This window comes from Thalassophryne amazonica, chromosome 13 (genome assembly GCF_902500255.1).
Source record: "Thalassophryne amazonica chromosome 13, fThaAma1.1, whole genome shotgun sequence".
Lineage (NCBI taxonomy): Eukaryota > Metazoa > Chordata > Actinopteri > Batrachoidiformes > Batrachoididae > Thalassophryne > Thalassophryne amazonica.
Genome location: NC_047115.1, coordinates 57,673,724 through 57,699,575, shown reverse-complemented (window position 1 = coordinate 57,699,575; position 25,852 = coordinate 57,673,724). Strand labels below are relative to the sequence as shown.

The 25,852-nt window shown below is 42.2% G+C and overlaps 1 protein-coding gene across 1 annotated transcript in view; it reads right to left on the bottom strand.

Moving 5' to 3' along the window:
• LOC117522962 (collagen alpha-1(XIX) chain-like) overlaps window positions 1-25,852 on the bottom strand; it is a 256,577-nt gene that overhangs the window by 100,915 nt on the left and 129,810 nt on the right. The window contains exons 20-24 of the mRNA XM_034184381.1: window positions 20,273-20,326; window positions 19,793-19,846; window positions 14,810-14,863; window positions 14,649-14,702; window positions 10,205-10,249 (exon numbers count right to left, since the gene is read on the bottom strand). Of these exons, the coding sequence (XP_034040272.1) occupies window positions 10,205-10,249; window positions 14,649-14,702; window positions 14,810-14,863; window positions 19,793-19,846; window positions 20,273-20,326 (261 nt within the window). The remainder of the gene's footprint in view (window positions 1-10,204; window positions 10,250-14,648; window positions 14,703-14,809; window positions 14,864-19,792; window positions 19,847-20,272; window positions 20,327-25,852) is intronic.

The following is a 25,852-nucleotide window of genomic DNA, read 5'->3' as shown; positions in this document are numbered from 1 at the left end:
AGAGAACAGAGAACTTTCAGAAGAGCTTGGAATCAGCAGTTTATCCGGACATTCCACTGTTAAAGGAGATTTTTTTTAATGAAAGACGTGCGGACGGATTGGCGCATCGGCTCGCAGCCGGCGCGGTGCGCCCGCCACAGGTAAAACACCTCCGTGTTGATAACCATTTGTAAAATCCAGGCAGCTTTTGGTGGCTTTCAGTTGAGTAAGTATATGAGAAATTGTTTAACAGCAGGGCATGTTCCAACTTGTCCTTAAGGCTTCCAACGGAGGTGTTTTCCCTGTGGCGGGTGCGCGGCGCCGGCTGCGAGCCGACGCGCCAATCCGTCCGCACGTCTTTCATTAAAAAAATCTCCTTTAACAGTGGAATGTCCGGATAAACTGCTGATTCCGATCTTCTGAAAGTTCTCTGTTCTCTCACGATGTCCTGGGTCAACAGAGGCTTAAATTTGGAGGTTTTCAGCTTGAAACAGGATGACGATGTCACCTCGGAGCGCTGCGCGACGTCCTGCTCCGTGGGAAGTCCTTACAGCGATAGAAACAATCCAAAATCTCTCATCAGCCGTTAAAATTTTCACCAAAAACCAGCTGAATTTCTGGAATGATGCCCACTCGGATGTGCCTCACAGTTTTTGAAAAAATTTTGATCAAGCACAGCACCAGTCTCTCAGCAACTTCTCAGACAAAGGAATTCCGATGAGGGGGATGGACCACTCCTTCCACAAGGCGTGCTCACAGGTGAATGATGTCACTGACAGGCGTGAAAAAACTCTCGCATGCCCACGAGGGTTCAAGCTTGGCTGATGTAATCACACGTGATTCAAATCCATATGGTTTTTTAAAAAAATAATAAGGTCGGATACTTTTCTCACAGACCTCGTATATATATATATATATATATATATATATATATATATATATACACACACAAACAACCTAAACTAAGAAATCACATGTACGTCAGAATTTAAAGCTTAATTGGAGACCACCCAAGGTAAATCCAGTTGATTGGACATGATTTAGAAAGGCACGCACTTCTCTACATATAAGTACATGTCAGAATACAAACCAAGCATGAAGTCAAAGGAATTGCCTTTAGACCTCTGAGACAAGATTGTTTCGAGGTACAAATCTGGAGAAGAGTGCACTGGGATCTTCAAAGCAACAGAAATGCTTGCTTTGAAGGTCTCAATGAGAACAGTGGCCACAGTCACCTGTAAATGGAAGAAACTCAGATCCATCAGGACTCTTCCTAGAGCTGGCTTCCTGTTGAAACTGAGAGATCAGTCAAAGGTGACCATTTTAACAGTGTGGTTGGAGGGGATGGAGGTGGTACTTTTTACCATGACTGAGGGTCAAAAGTCAAATTCTGAATGGCTTTATATCAACTTGTAATAAAATGTTAGTAAAAAATCATATATATGTTGTTGTCATTAAAAGACTAATATTACAGTGGAAAAAGCAGCAAGGTAAATGAGCACAATGGCAAGGCATACTTCAGATTTCTATTTTAATACATAAGGATTGTTATTATTCAGGCATGTATGGGTTCATTAGAGCTTTTAATCAGCTTGAATACAACTTACAAGGCTTCATTTATAAAAATCCATCGAGAATTATGATGACAGGGAAAAAAAACATCACAGTAAATGAACAGAATGGCATATTTTCCCCCACATTTCCACACTTTACATAAAACATTTTTTTCTACCCAGGCATGTATGTGTTCATTAGAAAGAGCAATTAAGGGGCTTTAAAACAAGTCTACTTTTATTAAAATCTGTTAACAAATAGCAACAATAGAGCGAGAAAAGCTGCACAGTTTGTCATAATTTCCCCAAATTTCTGCATTTTACATAAAAGTTTTTTTTCACTCACACATACATAGGTTCATTGGAAAGAGCTTTCAAAGGGCTTTTAAACAAGTCTACATTTATTAAAATCCGTTAATAGCTACGCTAGTGAAAAAAAAAAAAGCGGTCAGTTTATTATTGATGATCTGCACATCTCCACCCTTAGTAATGGCGCCGCCCTGTCTCTCCTAAGAGATTGAGGCGTGCACGTCCATTCCAGGTCTATATTTCCATGAGCATGCTTATAGCGGTTTAAGGTAGCTGTTTAGTTGTCCTGCTGATTACAGTGTCCTAACTAACAAGGAGTGATACTTAGTCATAAAAAACTCTTGTCTGGTTGTAAAGTCTATTTTGTTTTGTTATTTTTTTTTTTTTTTTAAGATAACAGAAGAAAGAAAGAAAAAATATAAATGAGCAGACAGTGCTAGAGGCTAACAGTACCCCTCTGGCCAAACTTTGTGAGTTTGTCCAAATGCCTTAGACATGTAAAAGCCTCCAACAGATTAAAAAAAGACGAGAGAAGACGTAAAGAAGACTTTGTGGTTCATATTAAACATAAAAGAAAGGTTTTTTCCATGACAAATTGGTATAGGGAAGCAACTGTCAATGGGCAGAGTCAAGGTTCTCATTTGGAAGCAGGTGGACAGTTGTGCCCTTTTCAGGCCACTGAGCCATCCTCTGTCCTCCCAGACTGCAGTTTATGAGATCACTCAGTGTGTGTGTGTGTGTGTGTGTGTGTGTGTGTGTGTGTGTGTGTGTGTGTGTGTGTGTGTGTGTGTGTGTGTGTGTGTGTGTGTGTGTGTGTGTGTGTGTTTGTGTGTGTGTGTGGTGCAGCAGGTTCAAGGAGATGCCTGATGAATTATAGATTTGTCTGTGGAAGTGCTTACTCACAAGGCTATTAAAGGAAGGGAACATGATTCAGCGACAGTGAGCATGTCGCCACAATTTCACTATGTTTGCACTTCTTTGTCAGATAGATTCCTCTCATTACACTAAATACAGTGAACCTGAGTGAAATGTACAGTGATGTTACCGATGACAGAAAGAGATATGAAGACAAATTATTTGGTGATCACAGAAAACGACCTATGAATGTTTTTAAATGCTTGGGCCTGAAGCACGCTGCAAGTGTCACGTGAGTGTTGAGGTTGTGCTGCATGTTGATTTTCATTTAAGCATCCATGTTTAAATCTTGCACACCACCTGCATCACACATTCCTTGCCACTCTAGAGAATAGTCTAGGCATGTATTTTTCTTGTGTGTTAAGAGTAGCATGCAGCTAAAATGGACAGAAAAATGATCTGTCATTTTAACATCATACTGACAACATTAAATAATTAACACCTGTGAATCGGGCAGTGGTTCCCAAAGTGGGGAGCTTGCCAGGGGTTGTGGCAAGACAAATTAATTTGGTTGGTTGCAAACATACAGTTTGTTGCTGTCTGATTTTTATGTATGCTCCGGCTGCATTGCTTTTTAGCTGAGTTTTTTAAGGGTGGTAATAAATTGTGTAAAGTTTCTATAATAAGTTGGAATGGTGTGTGAATCCAGAATGTATTTTAGAACTGTAGACCTTAGATCAACAGTTTTCACAAGAAGAAATCAACCCTTTTATTTTCTGCCAATTATGTAATGTTTTATCATTTTAGAATAGAATAGAATAATTCATTATTGTTCATCGAGGTGGAAAATTGTCACCAGCACAAAAAAAAAAGACAAGACTAAAATACAAACATAGTCATACATAAAACACACAATAAAACAAAGATAATATATATATAAAATACATAGAAATAAAGGAAGAAGTAGAATAAGACCTAGTAAAATAAATAAAATGTAAAATAAGATCTAGTAAAATTAAATAAAACAGAAGTAAAGCAGTTCAGGTTTTATCTGTGGATTGGTCACTTTGTTGAGTTCATAATGGCGACGGCATTTTGGATAAAAGATTTTTTAAAAGAACTTTTGGCCAGAGGAGCTCTGTTGCGCCTCCCAGACGTCAAGAGCTCAAACTGACAGGACAGAGGATGAAAGCTGTCTGCCAGGACTCTCTGAGCTTTCCTCCTTGTCCTGCTAATGCTAATTTACTGTCTTATTTATTAACTGTTTAGGTTCGTGTTATTGTATACACACTATTATTATTATTATTATCAATATTATTATTATTATTTATTATTACTTCTATTTTGTCATTTGATTTTTAAATGGACCACACTGAAAATAAATTTTCACTTCAGTTTTCACTTTCTTGTGTCATCCATGTATTTTTAACGTATTTATAATTGTTATGCATTTATATTGAACTTACTCAATAAAATCACAGACACATGCACGCTTTTAATATATAGATGACTTATTGTTCCTGCTGGATTGGTGCATGGTGGTGCAATTGGTGGTGAGTCCAGAATGTAATTATCAACGTTCATTGTTCAGTGTTGTTAGCTAATATTGCTAATTTCTCCAAAAATATTAGTCTTATTAATGGTCCATTTTGGTGACATTCATTCTTTCATTCATTCATTCTCAACCCAAAATACGTAAGCATACCAAACGGCAAATATCAATTTGTGACCAAAGTTATACACACCCACACACACACACACATGCACGCACGGCTTTTTTTCTTTTCTGCATTCTGCAGAAAGCAGGTGGTTTTATTTTTACACACTCACAGAGACGTGGCAGAAGACATCAAATGCCACTCATGGTAATGACAACGTGACACTTAACTAAACTGACTAAACCAACTGGGCTATAAAAACACAATAAATCTATAATGCTAACAACACTATTAAACTAACATGAACTACAATAACAACATTTAAAACCCCCAAACCCCTATCTTTCAGCACAATATCCATTGTTCACTGTTGTTAGCTAATATTGCTAATTTCTCCAAAACCTTTTATTGCTATCAGCTTTCTGTTTTCACACTGTTCATCCTTGACCCAAAACACATAAGCTTACCAAATGCAAAATGTTATCTCTCTCCAGTTTCTCCATGATCCACGATAGTTACAAAGTTTAGTGTGTGTTTTGGCAGTTTGTGAACAACTTTAGGTCTGGAAACCATCAGTTGTATGTGGTAACACTGATGATGATCATGCTTAGCACTGCTAGCAGAACATGGACAATTTTAAAAATTAAGAAATATAACACATACAACTTTTCATAAATCCACTGTAAAGGTGATTTGTCACTTCATTTAGTTTGTGCGATAAGAAGTTATAGATTTGTATAAATTACAATCTGGAAACCTGCCCAAATTCAGAGCATGTCCAGACACCAACAGGATTGTTCCTACAGGTAACAGCTCAATAAACCTAGAATCTCAACCAGCTAGACAGAATAGATTAAAGGTCATATACGAGGTCTGTCAATAAAGTATAGGTCCTTTTTATTTTTTTCAAAAACTATATGGATTTCATTCATATGTTTTTACGTCAGACATGCTTGAACCCTCGTGCGCATGCGTGAGTTTTTCCATGCCTGTCGGTGACGTCATTTGCCTGTGAGCACTCCTTGTGGGAGGAGTCGTCCAGCCCCTCGTCGGAATTCCTTTGTCTGAGAAGTTGCTGAGAGACTGGCGCTTTGTTTGATCATTTTTTCTAAACCTGTGAGACACATCGAAGTGGACACAGTTCGAAAAATTAAGCTGGTTTTCGTCGAAAATTTTAATGGCTGATGAGAGATTTTGAGGTGATACTGTCGCTTTAAGGACTTCCCACGGAGCGAGACGTCGTGCAGCACTCCCAGGCACCGTCGTCAGCCTGTTTCAAGCTGAAAACCTCCACATTTCAGGCTCTATTGATCCAGGACGTCATGAGAGAACAGAGAAGTTTCAGAAGAAGTCGGTTTCAGCATTTTATCCGGATATTCCACTGTTAAAGGAGATTTTTTTAATGAAAGACGTGTGGGCGGATTGCAGCGTCAGCTCGCAGCCGCCGCGACGCTCCGCCACAGGAAAAACACCTCCGTTGGAAGCCTTAAGGACAAGTTGGAACATGTCCAGCTGTTAAACAATTTCTCATATACTCACTCAACTGAAAGCCATCAAAAGCCGCCTGGATTTTACAAATGGTTATCACAAGGGCGTAGGTTTGGTCTCAGCTTTGGTAGGGACAATACCACACCACCCCCCCCCCCCCCGGCCCCCCTGCTCACCACCATCACCCCCTAACCCACTCATACCATTAGACGCACAAGTACAGCATAATACATAACATATGACGACATAATGCTGAATAATTTAACACTTTATTTACAATATTAAGTGTGTAGGCAAACAAACAAATAGCTTAAATAACAAAATTGCACCCAAAATCACGAATCTATTCTACAGGCCTACACCTGAGAGAACAAGACAACAAAAAAAAAAAATACTTGTGGAGCTAACAAAAAAAAAAAAAGTTTTTGCAAACAAGATGTATAATCTATTCTCTTCATCAATAATGCAGTTGTAGGTATCTGGCAACCTAATTTGCCAAAAAAAAAAAAAAAAAAAAAAAAGGGATTTCCAATGATATATATGGTGTATTACGGTAAACGTAAGCCTGTGATGTCATAACGCAGAGGAAAAACACGGAAGTTTCACACTAGTGCGCCGCTGATTCTCATTACCGTAAGTTCTCATGTAAGCCCTCACTCTGAAAAATTTCAACACTGACAGCAAGCCAAGAACCCGTGCTTTCCAACAGTATGCTATATGTTGCATATATTACAGTAAAGTGCGTTCGGTGACTTTTGAAACGAGGGAAAAGTATGAAAAAGAGTGCAAAAGTGACAGAAAAGTACATAGACAGACAGCAAACATAAATGTAGTATTTTTTGAGGAAAAGGCAGGGTATTAGTGTCATTTGTGAAGGTGTGTGCAGTTTATTTTAAGTGTGGCGCACAGCATTGTTCGCAACCCCTCCCCCCCGCCCTTCTTGTTTTTCTGCACCGGAGCAGTGTTGCCAGATATGAAATATGAAACTATCGTACCAAAACCTCAAAATTATCGTATTTTGGGAGAAATTATCGTACATAAACAAAACGCATACAACGTAGCTATTTTAGCTTTTTTTTTTAATTTACAAAGAATTTTATGTCACATTTTTAAACAGTAATTATAGTAATGGGGAAACTATGGCACAAAAAGAACGCAAATGCACAAGCAAGACTGTGAAGTAACACAAACGTGTTAATTACCAGACTAGAAAGAGTCGAATTCAACCTCGAGGTCGCTGTCGTCATCCGATGCCATGGCCACTTGTGCAGATTTTGTTGAACACAGAAAAAATGTTGACACCTCCATAAGGAACTTGAACTTTTTTTTATTTTTCTTGTATATCTCTTTGCTCTTGTGTTTTGTTCGTTTGTTATTGCATTTGTTGAAATACAGTTTCGAAAAAAAAAAAAAAGATGTTGGTTGGGGAATCTTCCTGTCCTGTCCTGCAGAGATTGGATGGGAACTCATTACTTTGTATGGGGAGGGGGCGGGCTTTCAAATGACTGTCCCGGCAGCCCAAAGCCAGCAGCAGCCCTGTGTGTGGTGTGTCTTTGATGCCGCCTGAGTACAACGCCTGCAAAATGATTCTTGGGTGTCAGAGAGAGATGCGTGTTTGGGCAACCAACTGAAATTATCGTACATATTGGGTTTTTTCCCATTATAGATCGTACATCGTACAGATGGCAAAACTATCGTACAAATACGATAATTATCGTACATCTGGCAACACTGCACCGGAGCCACCCATCCTCTGCGCTCCGGGACCTCCCACTTTACAAATTAAGCACTGCCTGCCACGAGATGCGCTTTGTTTACGTCCGTGTGAGAAGAACGTGAGCCAATGAAATTGCAACATGGGTAACCCTGTCATTCTGGCACGTCGAAAACACAAAACGTGACGACTAAAATTATAGTATCGAGTTCGCAAAAAAATAGTGAATGATTTTGTTATATAAACAAAAATGCTAAATATTGGTAGGGACTATTTTGCCATCCCAAAATATTGATTGTGACTTGTCCCTATGGTCCATATGCAAACCTACGCCCCTGGGTTATCAACACGGAGGTGTTTTTCTTGTGCGCACGTCTTTCATTAAAAAAGTCTCCTTTAACAGTGGAATATCCGGATAAAATGCTGAAACCGACTTCTTCTGAAACTTCTCTGTTCTCTCACAACGTCCTGGATCAATAGAGCCTGAAATGTGGAGGTTTTCAGCTTGAAACAGGCTGACGACGGCGCCTGGGAGTGCTGCACGACGTCTCGCTCCGTGGGAAGTCCGTGGGAAGTCCTTAAAGCGACAGTATCACCTCAAAATCTCTCATCAGCCGTTAAAATTTTCACCGAAAACCAGCTTAATTTTTCGAACTGTGTCCACTTCGATGTGTCTCACAGGTTTAGAAAAAATTTTGATCAAACAAAGCGCCAGTCTCTCAGCAACTTCTCAGACAAAGGAATTCCGACGAGGGGCTGGACGACTCCTCCCACAAGGAGTGCTCACAGGCGAATGACGTCACCGACAGGCGTGGAAAAACTCACGCATGCGCACGAGGGTTCAAGCATGTCTGACGTAAAAACATATGAATGAAATCCATATAGTTTTTGAAAAAAATAAAAAGGACCTATACTTTATTGACAGCCCTCGTAAATGACCAACAATGCAATGGAACCACAGTACCCCTATTGGGAAGAACACAGACCCTTCAATATGGGAATAGAGTTTCTTTTAACAAAAGAGAGAAATTATCATTTATTTTGTTATGGTTGTTGTTATGGTTAATCAAAGACAAAACTTAAATACAAATTTAATTTGTTACACATTTCTTTTATGTGACATTATATTCCTTTTATATCTCTGGGTGCATGTTTAAATGTTATTTGTTGAATTATTAATGAGCTGTCATGGTGAAAAGAGTGTTTCTGTTAAATCACTTCCCTGCTTCTAGGATGGTTTAGAGGAAACTCAGTCAACTTATATTTTGTTAGCCAAAGAAGAAAGAAGGTATACATCATTCATTGTATCTGATGTGTGTTTTTTTCAAATAACTTTCTTTGGATGAAACCTGAGACAAGCGGGCAGAGCTTATGACCATGTGCATAGTCTCTTTAATGTGAGCCTGGAACAAAGAAACTATCTTTTGTCTTTTTTCTCTGTCTTCTTCCACTCTTCAATTTTCTTCCACCCATCTTCAACAATCTCTATGGCCTTAGCTCACGGCATTTGTTTCATTGTGTTTCTTTTTGTTCCGTATCTTTTGTTGTTTGGTGAACCACTTTTTAAAAACGTTTAAGGCATGAGTGACGCCTTCTGCATTTTGAAGACAACATTCAAGCTGACGTTTTCAAATTAAGAGTGAATTTGCGAGTCTACATTTTTTTTATTTTTCCGCTCAATGCCAAAAGTGTTTTTGTTGACTTTAATTTTATTTTACAACTTTCTTTACAAAGCCTTTAACTTTTTCAATTTTTTTTACAAAGATTTTAAATTGATCTTCCACACATTTTGGAAGCTGTCGGAGCATTATTGATAGCAAACACTGAAACCTATATCCGTGATCGGTCAGTGAACCAAGCTCTACGGAACCGCCGAACTATCATGTTCGGTCCTGATGGAAAATTGAGCCAGATCCACACCGGTGGGCTTACCTCGATGCAGGTCAATTAAAGAAGGTCAGCAAAGGCCCATCAGGAAACCAGATCGGACAGGACCGGACCTTTTCACTCCACCCAATCCAAAGGACACAGATAAGTGAACCTTCAAGTGTTCCAATGGTCTTTGCTGTCAGTGATGTGAAGTGGTTTCCTTTATTTAATTTTCTGAATAATAATAATAATAATAATAATAATAATAATAATAATAACAAGAACCCAAAATTCACAATAAATTCTAACCTGGTTTATTCCTGTTAAATTTCTACATTTAGTGCTATATTTCGCCCATCCATTTCTCGTGCTTTTCAGGTCTCATTATCAACATATCATCTCAGTAATAAAACTATGAATCATTACCCATATTGTCAAAATCTCTGTCACATTTATTTGTACTTGTACAAATGTAAATATTACGCCAGTTTGTTTTGTGTCCAGTTGAAAACAGATGTTTATCAATCTTATCCAGAACTTACGACTTTTAGATCAAAGACTGATTCATATTGATCATAATATGATATGCAGGTGGTGCCCCTTTTGAGCTATTTAATTATCTTTCATATTTAATGAAATATTGTTTTAACTTAGAACTGTTACAACTACTACGACCAATAATAATGATGATGATGTGATGACAATAAATGAATGAGAGTCAAATGAGTTTTGCAAATTGCTATCACCAGCTGGGTCATGTTGAAATAAAAGAAACTCACCGGAGGCCCAGGAAGCCCAGGTTGGCCCGATGGACCTTCACTTCCCTGCCAAACACAAAATTGATACATTTTTTAAGAAAGTGGTTACAATAAATAAATAAATAAAAATGTAAAACAGTTGCATGCTCAGTTACTCCAACAATATTAATCCTGAACCTTGTTACCTACAACCCCTGGCAACAATTATGGAATCACCGGCCTCAGAGGATGTTCATTCAGTTGTTTAATTTTGTAGAAAAAAAGCAGATCACAGACATGACACAAAACTAAAGTCAAATGGCAACTTTCTGGCTTTAAGAAACACTATAAGAAATCAGGAAAAAAAAATTGTGGCAGTCAGTAATGGTTACTTTTTTAGACCAAGCAGAGGAAAAAAAAATATGGACTCACTCCATTATGAGGAATAAGTTATAGAATCACCCTGTAAATTTTCATCCCCAAAACTAACACCTGCATCAAATCAGATCTGCTCGTTAGTCTGCATCTAAAAAGGAGTGATCACACCTTGGAGAGCTGTTGCACCAAGTGGACTGACATGAATCATGGCTCCAACACGAGAGATGTCAATTGAAACAAAGGAGAGGATTATCAAACTCTTAAAAGAGGGTAAATCATCACGCAATGTTGCAAAAGATGTTGGTTGTTCACAGTCAGCTGTGTCTAAACTCTGGACCAAATACAAACAACATGGGAAGGTTGTTAAAGGCAAACATACTGGTAGACCAAGGAAGACATCAAAGCGTCAAGACAAAAAACTTAAAGCAATATGTCTCAAAAATCGAAAATGCACAACAAAACAAATGAGGAACGAATGGGAGGAAACTGGAGTCAATGTCTGTGACTGAACTGTAAGAAACCGCCTAAAGGAAATGGGATTTACATACAGAAAAGCTAAACAAAAGCCATCATTAACACCTAAACAGAAAAAAACAAGGTTACAATGGGCTAAGGAAAAGCAATCGTGGACTGTGGATGACTGGATGAAAGTCATATTCAGTGATGAATCTTGAATCTGCATAGGACAAGGTGATGATGCTGGAACTTTTGTTTGGTGCCGTTCCAATGAGATTTATAAAGATGACTGCCTGAAGAGAACATGTAAATTTCCACAGTTATTGATGATATGGGGCTGCATGTCAGGTAAAGGCACTGGGGAGATGGCTGTCATTACATCATCAATAAATGTTGATGATGTAATGACCCATATTGGCCTCTCTTCATTAGCTTCCTGTTAATTCTAGAATAGAATTTAAAATTCTTCTTCTTACTTATAAGGTTTTGAATAATCAGGTCCCATCTGATCTTAGGGACCTCATAGTACCATATCACCCCAATAGAGCACTTCGCTCTCAGACTGCAGGCTTACTTGTAGTTCCTAGGGTTTGTAAGAGTAGAATGGGAGGCAGAGCCTTCAGCTTTCAGGCTCCTCTCCTATGGAACCAGCTCCCAATTCGGATCAGGGAGACAGACACTCTCTCTACTTTTAAGATTAGGCTTAAAACTTTCCTTTTTGCTAAAGCTTATAGTTAGGGCTGGATCAGGTGACCCTGAACCATCCCTTAGTTATGCTGCTATAGACTTAGACTGCTGGGGGGTTCCCATGATGCACTGAGTGTTTCTTTCTCTTTTTGCTCTGTATGCACCACTCTGCATTTAATCATTAGTGATTGATCTCTGCTCCCCTCCACAGCATGTCTTTTTCCTGGTTCTCTCCCTCAGCCCCAACCAGTCCCAGCAGAAGACTGCCCCTCCCTGAGCCTGGTTCTGCTGGAGGTTTCTTCCTGTTAAAAGGGAGTTTTTCCTTCCCACTGTCGCCAAGTGCTTGCTCACAGGGGGTCATTTTGACCGTTGGGGATTTTACGTAATTATTGTATGGCCTTGCCTTACAATACAAAGCGCCTTGGGGCAACTGTTGTGATTTGGCGCTATATAAATAAAACTGATTGATTGATTGAAATGCACAAGTTTACATTGATATTTTGGACACTTTTCTTATCCCATCAATTGAAAGGATGTTTGGGGATGATGAAATCATTTTTCAAGATGATAATGCATCTTGCCATAGAGCAAAAACTGTGAAAACATTCCTTGCAAAAAGACACATAGGGTCAATGTCATGGCCTGCAAATAGTCCAGATCTCAATCCAATTGAAAATCTTTGGTGGAAGTTGAAGAAAATGGTCCATGACAAGGCTCCAACCTGCAAAGCTGATCTGGCAACAGTAATCAGAGAAAGTTGGAGCCAGATTGATGAAGAGTACTGTTTGTCACTCATTAAGTCCATGCCTCAGAGACTGCAAGCTGTTATAAAAGCCAGAGGTGGTGCAACAAAATACTAGTGATGTGTTGGAGCGTTCTCATGATTCCATATTTTTTTTCCCTCTGCTTGGTCTAAAAAAGTAACTGTTACTGACTGCCACAATTTTTTTTTCCTGATTTCTTATAGTGTTTCTTAAAGCCAGAAAGTTGCCATTTGAAATGACTTTAGTTTTGTGTCATGTCTGTGATCTGCTTTTTTTCTACAAAATTAAACAACTGAATGAACATCCTCCAAGGCCGGTGATTTCATAATTTTTGCCAGGGTTTGTATGACCATATGCATATAGCACAAAAAAGTGGAAGATTTTTGCTTGTATTTTTGCAATTTGCAGAAACAGGGTAGGAATCATGATGTATGAACCCGTGAGCTCTTCTGAGATCACAAGCACTGATTGTTGCTGCTGGAAAGCACTAAGGAATACAAAAAGTATGATACTGTATGTCCAAACCTGGGATGGGAACAATACGAGGTCTGTGAGAAAAGTATCGGACCTTTTTATTTTTTTCAAAAACTATATGGATTTGAATCATGTGCGATTACATCAGCCAACCTTGAACCCTCGTGCGCATGCGTGAGTTTTTTCACGCCTGTCGGTTGCATCATTCGCCTGTGGGCAGGCTTTGAGTGAGCACTGGTCCACCCCTCCCGTCGGAATTTCTTTGTCTGAGAACTTGCTGAGAGACTGCCGCTTTGCTTGATCAAAATTTTTTCAGAAACTGTAAGGCACATCCAAGTGGACACCATTCGAGAAATTCATATGGTTTTCGGTGAAAATTTTAACGGCTGATGAGAGATTAAGGAGTGTTACTATTGCTTTAAGGACAGCCCACGGCGCCGGATGGCGCGCCGCGCCCCGAGCCGCCGTAGTCAGCCTGTTTCAAGCTGAAAACTTCCAAATTTAAGGCTCTGTTGATGCAGGACGTCGTGAGAGAGCTGAGAACACCTCCGTTGGAAGCCTTACAGGACAAGTTCGAACATGCCCAGCTGTTAAACAATTTCTCGGATACTCACTCGACTGAAAGCCATCGAAAGCCGCCTGAATCTTTCGAATGGTTTCCAATACGGAGGTGTTTCTCTGTGCCGCCGCGCGACGAGTGGCTGGGTGCCGACGCGCGAATCTGTCCGCACGTCTTTCATTACAAAATCTCCTTTAACAGTGGAATGTCCGGATAAACTGCTGATCCTGACCTCTTCTGAAACTTCTCTGCTCTCTCACGACGTCCTGGGTCAACAGAGGCTTAAATTTGGAAGTTTTCAGCTTGAAACAGGCTGACGACGGCGGCTCGGTGCACCGTCCGGCGCCGTGGGCTGTCCTTAAAGCGATAGTAACACTCCTTAATCTCTCATCAGCCGTTAAAATTTTCACCAAAAACCATATGAATTTCTCGAATGATGTCCACTTGGATGTGTCTCAGTTTCTGAAAAAATTTTGATCAAGCAAAGCGGCAGTCTCTCAGCAAGTTCTCAGACAAAGGAATTCCGACGGGAGCGGTGGACCAGTGCTCACTCAAAGCCTGCCCACAGGCGAATGACGCAACCAACAGACGTGAAAAAACTCACATATGCACACGAGGGTTCAAGGTTGGCTGATGTAATCGTACGTGATTCAAATCCATATAGTTTTTGAAAAAAATAAAAAGGTACAATACTTTTCTCACAGACCTCGTATATTGTTTTTTTGTTTTCAGTTTACTTAAAATACATTTTTTGTTCATTTGAAATTACACAATTTATGTTAATTGAGTACTAATAAGTTCACTGAGTTACATGAACTGATCATTTCTGCTGTCAGCTAACCTTCTACAATTTTGTAGAACTTGTTGACAAAATAAAAGTGCATAGTAAATATGTCAAGAAAATGACTGAGCATGCAAGAAGAAAACTTATTAGGGAGGCCACCAAGCAACCCATGACAACTCGAAAGGTGTTGTAAATGAAGAAACTGCAATCATACAACATTTGGCTGCTGCATCACAAAATTACAAAAAAATGTCTCATTGACCAACTACTTATGGACCTGACTCTAATTACAAATGTTATCAAAGATCTGTATTGTCACAATAACATACTTTGGATACGGGTTACTAAACATGAAATACCCATTAAACCAGTAATGAAGCTTACTTTTTCTCCTTTTGTTCCAGGTTGGCCCATTATACCGGGTCTGCCCATAAGCCCCTGAAAACAGAATAGCACCATAAAAGTGAAATATCTGGACATGAACCTTCATAATGCAACATTAGATACAATGTAATATTAAATAACAGTAGATGTGCATTTCATACCGGTGCTCCTGTACGACCTGCTAGACCAGGGAGTCCGGGTACTCCAGGTGGTCCCTAGAGATGACATCCCCATAATGTTATGCCTGACATTAATTCACAACACAAAGACATTCTAGTCGTACTCGAGGCTCTGAAGAAACCTAGAACCAACGACATATAGCTGTTGCATTAGGTCACTGGTAAACATACAGGTCTCACAACCACAGCACTAGGACCCTAAAGACTTGGACTTTCATTCTTCTGCCATACTGCTGGCATCAGCACTCAGCATTTTCCAGGGATCTCATGACTTCATAAGCTCGCCCCAAGTGTCTCTACATCTCAGAAAATGTACTCCCAGAGACATGAATGTCAAAGTCAAGAGAAATGAATCAACAACCACGGATACACTTCTGATTTCTGTGTTCAAGAAGTCAATGAAAGCTGGGATTTTAGTCTTGATCCAGGAAATCTGAAAACAACATCTAAGCTTCTGAATGGTTATGCACCCTGTTTTCTTATACAACCCCAATTCCAATGAATAATTAAATGCTACTTTTAGCAACTGCGATGGGTCACTCGTTTTTGTTCTACATGCATTAAATGTACTGCAGATGTAACCTTTTTGCGCAAGTGATACAAATGCTTTATTAGCTAGCCAAGAGCAATATTTTAATTACAACCCCAATTTCAATGAAGTTGGGATGTTGTGTAAAATGTAAATATAAACAGAATACAATGATTTGCAAATCCTCTTCAACCTATATTCAACTGAATTCAAACTGATAAACTTTATTGTTTTTGTGCAAATATTTGCTCATTTTGAAATGGATGTCTGCAAGACATTTCAAAAAAAGCTGGGACAGTGATATGTTTACCACTGTGTTACATCACCTTTCCTTCTAACAACACAATGCCTTTGGGAACTGAGGACACTAATTGTTGAAGCTTTGTAGGTGGAATTCTTTCCCATTCTTGCTTGATGTACGACTTCAGTTGTTCAACAGTCTGGGGTCTCCGTTGTTGTATTTTGTGCTTCATAATGCGCCACAAATTTTCAATGGGCGACAGGTCTGGACTGCAGGCAGGCCAGTCTAGTACCCGCACTCTTTTACTATGAAGCCACACTGTTGTAACACGTGCAGAATGTGGCTTGACATTGTCTTGCTGAAAAAGACGTTGCTTGGATGGCAGCATGTGTTGTTCCAAAACCTGGATGTACCTTTCAGCATTGATGGTGCCATCACAGATGTGTAAGTTGCCCATGCCATGGGCACTAACACACCCCCATACCATCACAGATGCTGGCTTTTGAACTTTGCGCTGGTAATAATCTGGATGGTCTTTTACCTCTTTTGACTGGAGGACATAACGTCCATAATTTCCAAAAACAATTTGAAATGTGGACTCATCAGACCACAGCACACTTTTCCACTTTGTGTCTGTCCATTTCAAATGAGCTCGGGCCCAGAGAAGGCAGCGGCCTTTCTGGATGTTGTTGATGTATGGCTTTCGCTTTGCATGGTAGAGTTTTAACGTGCACTTGTTGATGTAGCGATGGACTGTTTTAACTGATAATGGTTTTCTGAAGTCTTCCTGAGCCCATGCGGCGAGATCCTTTACACACTGTCGGTTTTTAATGCAGTGCCGCCTGAGTGATCAAAAGTCACGGGCAAACAATGTTGGATTTGGCCTTGCCGCTTATGTGTAGAAAGTTCTCCAGATTCTCAGAATCTTCTGATTATATTATGGACTGTAGATGATGGAATCCCTAAATTCCTTGCAACTGAACATTGAGAAACATCGTTCTTAAACTGTTGGGCTATTTTTTTCACGCAATTTTTCACAAAGTGGTGATCCTCGCCCCATCTTTGCTTATGAACGGCTGAGCCTTTTGGGGATCCTCCTTTTATACCCAATCATGAGACTCACCTGTTTCCAATTAACCTGTTCACCTGTGGAATGTTCCAAACAGGTGTTCTTTGAGCATCCATCAACTTTCCCAGTCTTTTGTCGCCACTGTCCCAGCTTTTTTTGAAATGTGTTGTAGGCATCCATTTCAAAATGAGCAAATATTTGCACCAAAACAAAAACGTCTGTCAGTTTGAACATTAAATATCTTGTCTTTGTGGTGTATTCAGTTGAATATAGGTTGAAGAGGATTTGCAAATCATTGTATTCTGTTTTTATTTGCATTTTACACAACGTCCCAACTTCATTGGAATTGGGGTTGTAGAACGCATTGAGCCTGATGTACTTCTGTCGCATGTTCTGCAGTCTTAGGACAGGATGTAGCTTACTTTGTGTTCTGGCATTAAGAAGAAGCCAACTGTTTGCAGAGCTTTTGCTCATTGTGCTCCATCTTCGGGGGAACAGTCTACCTGGGGATATTATAAAGTCTACTCCTGCTGATTCTTTTAAGGCCTGTATTAAAGCATATTTGTATCCCCATTGGTTATAAATAGCACATGGTTTTAAATTATTTAATCAAACTTTTGTTGGCTTGCATGACATGCATATATCTGGTTTTATGGAGACTCCCATAATGCCTTTTGGCATGTGTGTCGGTTAATGCTCAAACCTTCAGAATTAGCGCAATAATTTAAAAGATATGTGCGATATTTTCACTTTGTAAAAATCACAGTAGCAGTTAATGTCGATAAACTGTCTGGAATTAGTTATGGTTAGAAATGAAACTATGAGTGCAAAGTGCCTTGCTTTTCACGTCTCCTACCACACGTCTGTGTCATTGCATGTGGAAAGTAAATGATACTTCCTTACAGCAGCGTGCAGGGTGGATAAAGACAGAAGCTCTGGCTCATTGTTTTGAGTTTGTCGTCACCTTTGATTTTACTCAGAAGCCTCAGTGGTGTTTAAACTCGAATCTGGCTTATTACTAGCTGACACTGTACCGAGTCAATACTAAAAATTAGCAGTTAGCTGTAATGTCCAATAAATTTTTTAGTGGTTTATCGGTTTAGCGCTATAAAAATTAAATTTTAGTGAGCGGATTAGTGGTTATTGAAGCTAAATTTTGGTTAGCTATGCCCATCGCTGTGCTTCTCCACCTCATGGGTTTGAAACCAGAGGATCTTCAATTCTAACCACAGTCAGATCAGATAATCACAAAGCCCTTGGGCAAGGTCCTTAATTCGCGAGTTGCTCCTGGTGTGTAGTGTGAGTGTACGAAGTGTGTAAATGTGAGGCATCATTGTAAAGTGCTTTGAGCTTCTGATTCAGATGGAAAAGCGCTATATAAATTCAGTCCAGCACATATATCAAGCAGGTGTATTTAAATATTTTTTCATGTCTAACACTGGTATGTTGTTTGTCCATGTGCACATTTATTTTATATGTAGATTAATTTTTTAAATGTTTGTGATAAAAAAGTAGATATTTACCATAACAAGTATTTATTAAAATGATTTTTAATTTTGTATTTTGCAGTTTGCTTGAAATTATGGCACTATGAGTTGGGGGTGGTGGGGATCATGGTCCTTTGAGTTCTTCCTGGCTCTTGTTCTGGTGGGTGGTTCCGGTTCTGTGGGGTTTTGAGTTCTGTCTGATGCTGGAATTGTTTTTTTTTTCCTATATCTCATGCACACAAGCCCCCATCACTCCTGACTGCAGGGAGGCTGGGTGCACTTTTTCATTGGGTCTCTGTTCTCTATGACTGCATCTTACCGGAGTGGGGTAATGGGCCTATCCCTGTGCATGTCATCCCTCATGGGGGCAGGTTGCTCTGTTTTGCTTGCCATGGCTGCAGGGGCCTGCGTGGTCATGGGGTCACATCTCAGTTTGGGGGTAATTTGGGGCGATGCATCTCTTCACTGTCATTCAAGATATCACCATCTATTTTTACTTTCAAACTCTGTGCATCGATTCATAGCTTTTTCACATACATATGCGCAAGTACATTAATGCAACTCGTGTTATCTCAATATATCCAGTTTAATCTGACATATTTCTCTGATAACCACTTCCATGGTGATTGCTGTTGCAAGCTTACGCCACTTCCACACAACCGCTCACCAGGCAACTGAAATGCTCTTTCCCATAGTATAAGAAAGAAAGACATTTCTGTGATTCACAAAGCACACTAAGTAAAGCTTGACGGTGCTTCACAGCACACAGTACATACGAGTACTTGAAACCTAATGAGCAAGGTGTAATGGTTTTCCAGGTTCTATCAAAAATGTTTTCTTTGTGTCTAGAAAAGCTAAAATAAAGCTCCATTGCAGGCAACAGCAATCATACAATGAATGATTTAATGTGAAAAAGTAGTAGTGTGGAAAAAGTGTTATTTTCTTTTATTTATAGCTTCACATGTAGGATAAGTAAATGCATAATCTAATCAGTAATACGCACGACAGCTGGACACACTTTCCCATGCACTGGATAAATCATTTCCGTTCTAATTTTTGAGCTGTATATAACATATGTACATAATGACATTTAATCTTGAGCTTGCAATCTGCTGTATTTCCATTTATGAGTTAGAGAACTTCAGTGAGGCTAAAGCATTTCTATTAATGAGCTCATAAAGTGTAGGAACAATATTGCCTGTCTTTCCAACTCAGTACTAAAACATGACCTATGAATTTTTCTTCAGCTCTCCTAAAGAGTGCCGTGCTTTTAATTAGTGCATACACACACACACACACACACACACACACACACACACACACACACACACACACACACACACACACACACACACACACACACACACACACACACACTCGCGCGCGCCTGGCTAAGCCTTTATAAAGTAGCTCATCCGAGTGCAAAAGCTAGGGCACAGTGCACACGCTGCACCAAAGAGCTTTTCAGAGCTTCTTTTGAAAAGATACTTTTATAGCAGGTGGGATTTAAGATGAGACACACATTATGTATTATATATTTACATTCCTTTGTAAACCCACTGCTCAATGTCACCATGACATTCTGGATGGTCAGACAACTAGTGGGTTCATTTGTTTAGATTAAACCTTTTTCACTCACCTCATCTCCTTTATCTCCCGTAGGGCCTGGGAACCCTCTCTCTCCTTTCACTCCCTGCAGGAAGGGGAGAAAAGTGAATGATTTCAACCATACTTGAAAAGGTCTAAATGAAAGGCTGATGGCTGATAAACTTCAAAAATCCCCCTTTCCCTTTCACTGCACATAACTTAAAATTGCCACGTCTACTTTGCTGAGATACAACACTGTATCCATAGAAACAACTTCTGCTGCAGGAACAGAAGAGAGCAATGGAATAATGTGAAGTGCAGAACAGCTGGTTAGTCTTCCAGGGATAATCCAACATTGTATTCATGGAAATCCAAAACAAAAATATGGATATGTGGGATAAAAAAAAAAAAAACACTTTTCTATAACATGCCATTTTTATACTTCCTCTTGCTGAGAAGCTCGATAATACATTTGGATTTACACAAATCTAAAATGTTTATATGTGTTTATGCCTGATATTTTCCTGCTTACCTTTGGGCCTTCTTTCCCGGGGTGACCCATAGGGCCTCTCACACCTGGATCACCCTGTTTGGACAACAGTAGAGAAAACGAGAGTTACGAATGTAACTACGGTTCTATGAATTCCGGATGACCGCCAGAGGGCAGTACTTTAGCACCTGGATAACTACATGTGCGCAGCACAGAGGTCGAGAATATATACCAACAAAGTCACACCACTGAATGTGACCTGGGTGACATCACTGGTTGTCTTTCTATACCAGACGCACCCAGTGCTCGCTTCTTTTCGGAATGAACTCGCAAGACTCTGAGTGACAAGCAACTCTGGCGGTCATCCGGAATTCACAGAACCATAGTTACATTCGTAACTCTCGTTCTATTTCATTCCTCCTGACCGCCAGAGGGCGGTGCTTTAGCACCTGGATGACTTAATACCAACAAGGTCACAAAGAGTCACACTCACCTCGCATCAGCAGTGGGGAGTGGAGGCAGACAACACCGCCGAAGTCACCGCAAGAGGAGCGGCCACATTCAGTCTGTAATAGCGGGCGAAGGTACAGGACGAAGCCCACGTAGCAGCAGCACAAATATCACTCAAAGGGACACCTCTCAGTGTAGCCCAGGAGGTGGACACCCCTGTGGTGGAATGGCACGTAACCTTAGGAGGCTGAAGACCTCTGGACCTGTATACTTGTAAAATGGCATCCACGACCCAATGCAAGAGTCGCTGCTTTGAGACAGCACAGCCTCTTTTGTGATCACCGTAACACACAAACAAGGCATCTGTTTTCCGGATCCCGGCAGTCGCACTAATGTACTGCTTCAACATTCGGACAGGACACAGAGAACCTGAAACAGATAATCCTGGATCAGAATGCGGGACATACACAGCCAAGGAAACTGGCTGGTTAACATGAAAAGTTGAAATTCTCTTGGGTAAAAAGGACGGATTAGCCACAGAGTAACCCCAGATCCGTCAGAATTCCATCGCAAACAGTCCCCAGCGACTGATAGGGCATGGAGCTCTCCCACCCGCTTAGCCGAAGACAGTGCAAGTAGAAAGGCAGTCTTCACTGACACCCATTTAAGATCAGCACTTTCAACTGGTTCGAAAGGGGATAAGCTTAAACCTTCCAGGACTAGAGGAAGGTCCCATGAAGGTACGCGTGCAAGCCTTGGAGGCCGCAAACGTAGAGCACCTTTCAAAAACGACACACTAAAAGGTGTGAACCCACTGACCAGCCATCAATGCAGACGTGCCGGGCAGAGATTGCAGCAACATAAACCTTCAAGGTAGCGACAGAAAGTCCTTTCTCCAGCAGTTCTTGTAAATATTTGAGGAGAATAGGCACAGGGCAATGCTCCGGGTCTAACTTTTGTTTCTCACACTACTGCGCAAACAGCTTCCATCTGTTGTCATACAAAGCCCTGGTAGAAGCAGCACGTGAATTAAGGATAGTCTGAACAACAGCCTGGTCACAAGAACTTAACAAGGAGTCTGGCCCCTCAATGGCCACACATACAGTTGAAGGCGTTCTGGGTGAGGGTGCCAAATCCTCCCCTGTAGCTGTGACAACAAATCCTTCCTCTCCAGGAGAGCCCAAGGTTCTCCCTCGAGGAGTTTGTAAATCATGGGAAACCAAATCCTCCCAGGCCAGAATGGAGCAACCAGCAGCACCCTGTAGCTGCTCTGATCTATCCTGTGCAGTGTCAACATCAGCAGCGGGAGAGGAGGGAAGGCATAAAGGAGGCAATCCGGCCACAGGTGAGCCAATGCATCCTGCCCCAGCGGGCTGTCTGGTTCCAAGAGGGAGTACCATCGTGGGCAATGTGTCGAGGTGCTTGAAGCGAAAAGGTCCACTTCCGCTACACCATATTTCTGCCAGATCATTTGGACCACAATCGGGTTCAGTCTCCACTCTCCCGGTGGTGGTTTCTGTCTGGAGAGTAAATCCGCTGAGCTGTTCTGTACACCGGACAGATGAACTGCTCTGACACTCTGAAGGCGAGGCAACGCCCATAAGAGAAGCTTCTGAGTTTCTGCCAATGAGTGATTGGACCTGGTGCCCCCCTGATGGTTTATGTGATAGACTGTTGACGTGTTGTCCGACCGGACAAGAACATGTCTTCCTCTCAGGGCTGGGAGGAAATGCTTGAGAGCCAGTCGCACAGCGCAAAGCTCCAGCATGTTTATGTGTTGGAGTCTCTCCTGGGGACTCCAGACACCCCTCACCATCCTGTGATTCCACACGACCCCCCAAACTTTGAGTGATGCATCTGTAACAACCACCTCTCGGCGAGAAGGAACAGAGCCTAGAGGGACACCCTTGCAGATGAAGTCCACGTTCCCCCAGGGTTTGAGGTGCAGAAGGCACTGGTTGGAGAGTCGTACAAGCCTGTGCTGATGCAACTTTGAGTTGAGGCCTAGGTTGTTGATCCAAATCTGTAGGGGATGTAAGAACAGAAGTCCCAAAGGTACCACTAGCGACAGTGCAGTCAATTTGCCCATCAACCGGAGCAGCAAACCAAAAGGCAGCGTCACAGCCCGTTGAATGTGTGAGACGAGACGAATTACATCGTCCACTCTCTGCGGGGATGGCGATGCAGTCATAGTCAGGGAGTTGATGGCAATGCCGATGAAGGTCGTTTGTTGACTGGGAACAAGAGAACTCTTTGCAAAGTTCACTGTGAGTCCTAAATGAGAGACATGGTTCAGTAGAAGAGCTGTGTCGTTGTGCGCCTGCTCCTGAGTCGGAGCGCAGACAAGCCAATCGTCTAAGTAGGGTAGGATTCTTAATCCAAGAGCTTGCAGTGGGGCTAGTGCTGCAGCCATACATCTGGTAAATGTATGAGGGGCAAGAGACAGGCCAAAAGGAAGCACCCTGAACTGGTATGCCTGACCTTCGAAAGCAAAGCGGAGAAACTGCCTGTGATGAGGCACCACTGGCACATGGAAATAGGCGTCTTTTAAGTCGACACTTGTGAACCAGTCTCCTGGTGTGATAGTTTGAAGGACGTCTACTGTGCAGAGCATGTGAAACTGCAGCACTTTGATATAACGATTCAGACGTCGGAGATCGAGGATAGGACGAAAGCCGCCATCCTTCTTTGGAACAAGGAAGTAAATTGAATAGAACCCCCTGAGCTGGTCTGATCTGTGAACTGGCTCTATGGCCCCCTACTCCAGGAGTTCCAAAATCTCCTGTTGTAGGGCAGCAGACTGCACCGAGTTGGAAACAACAGTCATCCTCACCCCATTGAACTTTGGAGGACGACATCCGAACTGAATTCTGTAACCTTCGAACAAGGTTGAAATGACCCATGGGTCTTGAACTTGAGCCTCCCAGTGGCTGAGTTGATTTCGTGAAAAACGGCTGGGGGCCAAACATTGGCAGTCAGACCTGACCACCTCTGCCTCGCATCCCTGAGGACCTCTGGGCGCGATTACTGGAAGCTCTGCGAAACCGTTCAGTTCTCGGGGGTCTGCCCGTAGGCTCACGAAAGGCAGGCTGCTGGGAGAGCTGGCTCTCAACTGCAAAAGCACATGCAGCTCTGGGAGTCGGCGGAAGCCTGGATGTAGAGTGAAAAGCTGTAGCACGTCTGACTGGCTGAGGTCTGGAAGACCGGTGTAGGTCAACAAACTGTTGCCGAGATTTACTAGCCTTGACAGCACGCTCTAAAGTTTGCTGGGCCGCAGGTCCAAATACTTGGCCTGGAAGAACCGGCAGCGAACGGAGTGTGCCTCTGCAGGATTCGGAAAGGGGGGACTGCGCAAGCCATACCTGACGTCTAGTGATGGTAAGGGTTGACATCAGTCTGCCAAGCTCTCTGGACATATAAGCAAAGGTTTGGAGTGAGGCATCACTAAGACTTTGCGTAGCATCATCAACCTCTGCCTCCCTCAAAGACTTTGAGAGGGCAAGGGCTAAATGGGACAGTGAGTTGCCTAGGTGACCGATGCGAGCAGCTATGTCATAGCTTTTGGTGAGGAGGTCATCAGTGACCCTACACTGAGGGCGTGGGCAGCGGGCATCCGGCCGAGCAGCATCAGCTGGAGCCACAACCAGGTTCGCAATAATGCTGTCAACGGCGGGCATACGGTTCAGACCATACTGCGCTGAATCACACATAGAGCTAAAGGCTCTGCAGTCCTGTGATAGATGGGTCAATGATTTGGGGTCCGCCCAACATTGGTGGAGCTCCTCGATATATGGTTGTGAAACTGGAACGTTGAACTCAGGCTTCTGAATGACTTTGAAAAAGGCACTTGAAGCGGTGGTTTCCGCAGGGGGATTGTCAACCCCAAGCCTGGATAAAGCCAACTGAACAGCTTGCTTGACAAAGGATAGTCCAGGTTTGGTTTGCGGCATGGACTCTGCCTCGGAGGTATGAGAGCCCACTAATGAATGGCTTGGAGAAAGACTCTTCTCATCCTCATCCTCCACACAGTTTATATCACTTGTCATGTACAAAGAATCAGTTGCAGCAATAGACACGACATCGTCCTCCTGCTGAGTAACTACATTGGTCTGATCAGCCTCATTAGGGACAGCAGGAACTGTCACTGCATCCTTAGGCTGTAGATTCAGAAGCAAGGACTTAATCTGAGCAAACTCAGAAGTCAACGTTTCGACCTTTTCAGCCAAAGCATGGTCATGAGTAACCTTCTTAGCAGAAGGGGCTCCTACATGTGGGCGTTTATGGCGCTTTGGGTCCTTCCTGGGGCTGGAGGCCAAAGTCGCACTAGATATTCCACTTTCCAATGCCACAAGTCTAGCAGATCTCTCTGCCAGTGGCATGCTGGCACAATTAAGGCAGGCATCGCCAGTCAGGGCTTCCCTCAGGTGTCCGATCCCAAGACAGGAGGGGCAAAACATATGTCCATCATCTGGGCTCAAGGGAGCCAAACAGGTACTACAGCCATGCAACAAAGACCCTGTCAACATTGTGGACTGTGTGCAGATGGCTAACGCAAGCCCTGATGGTTACAAATGGAAAGACAAAGCGTGAATCACACGCAGTGTAAATAGTAACACGAGGCACGGAGCGTGAAGCACTCACAGCCGACGGCTTGACACGAGGCACGGAGCGTGAAGCACTCACAGCCGTCGACTTGACACGAGGCACGGAGCGTGAAGCACTCACAGCCGTCGACTTGACACGAGGCACGGAGCGTGAAGCACTCACAGCCGTCGACTTGACACGAGGCACGGAGCGTGAAGCACTCACAGCCGTCGGCTTGACACGAGGCACGGAGCGTGAAGCACTCACAGCCGTCGACTTGACACGAGGCACGGAGCGTGAAGCACTCACAGCCGTCGACTTGACACGAGGCACGGAGCGTGAGACACTCACAGCCGTCGACTTGACACGAGGCACGGAGCGTGAGGCACTCACAGCCGCAGACTCGACACGAGGCACGGAGCTTGAAACACTCACAGTGTAAAAGCTAATACAAGGCCTGGAGCGTGAAACACTCACAGCCACAGTAATAACACGATGCACACAGCCGAAAAAACTCAAAGCCCAAGTGCTAAGTCACTTAGAGCAACGACGACAACACTAGCTGCTAGCGGAGCTGTTAAACTTAGC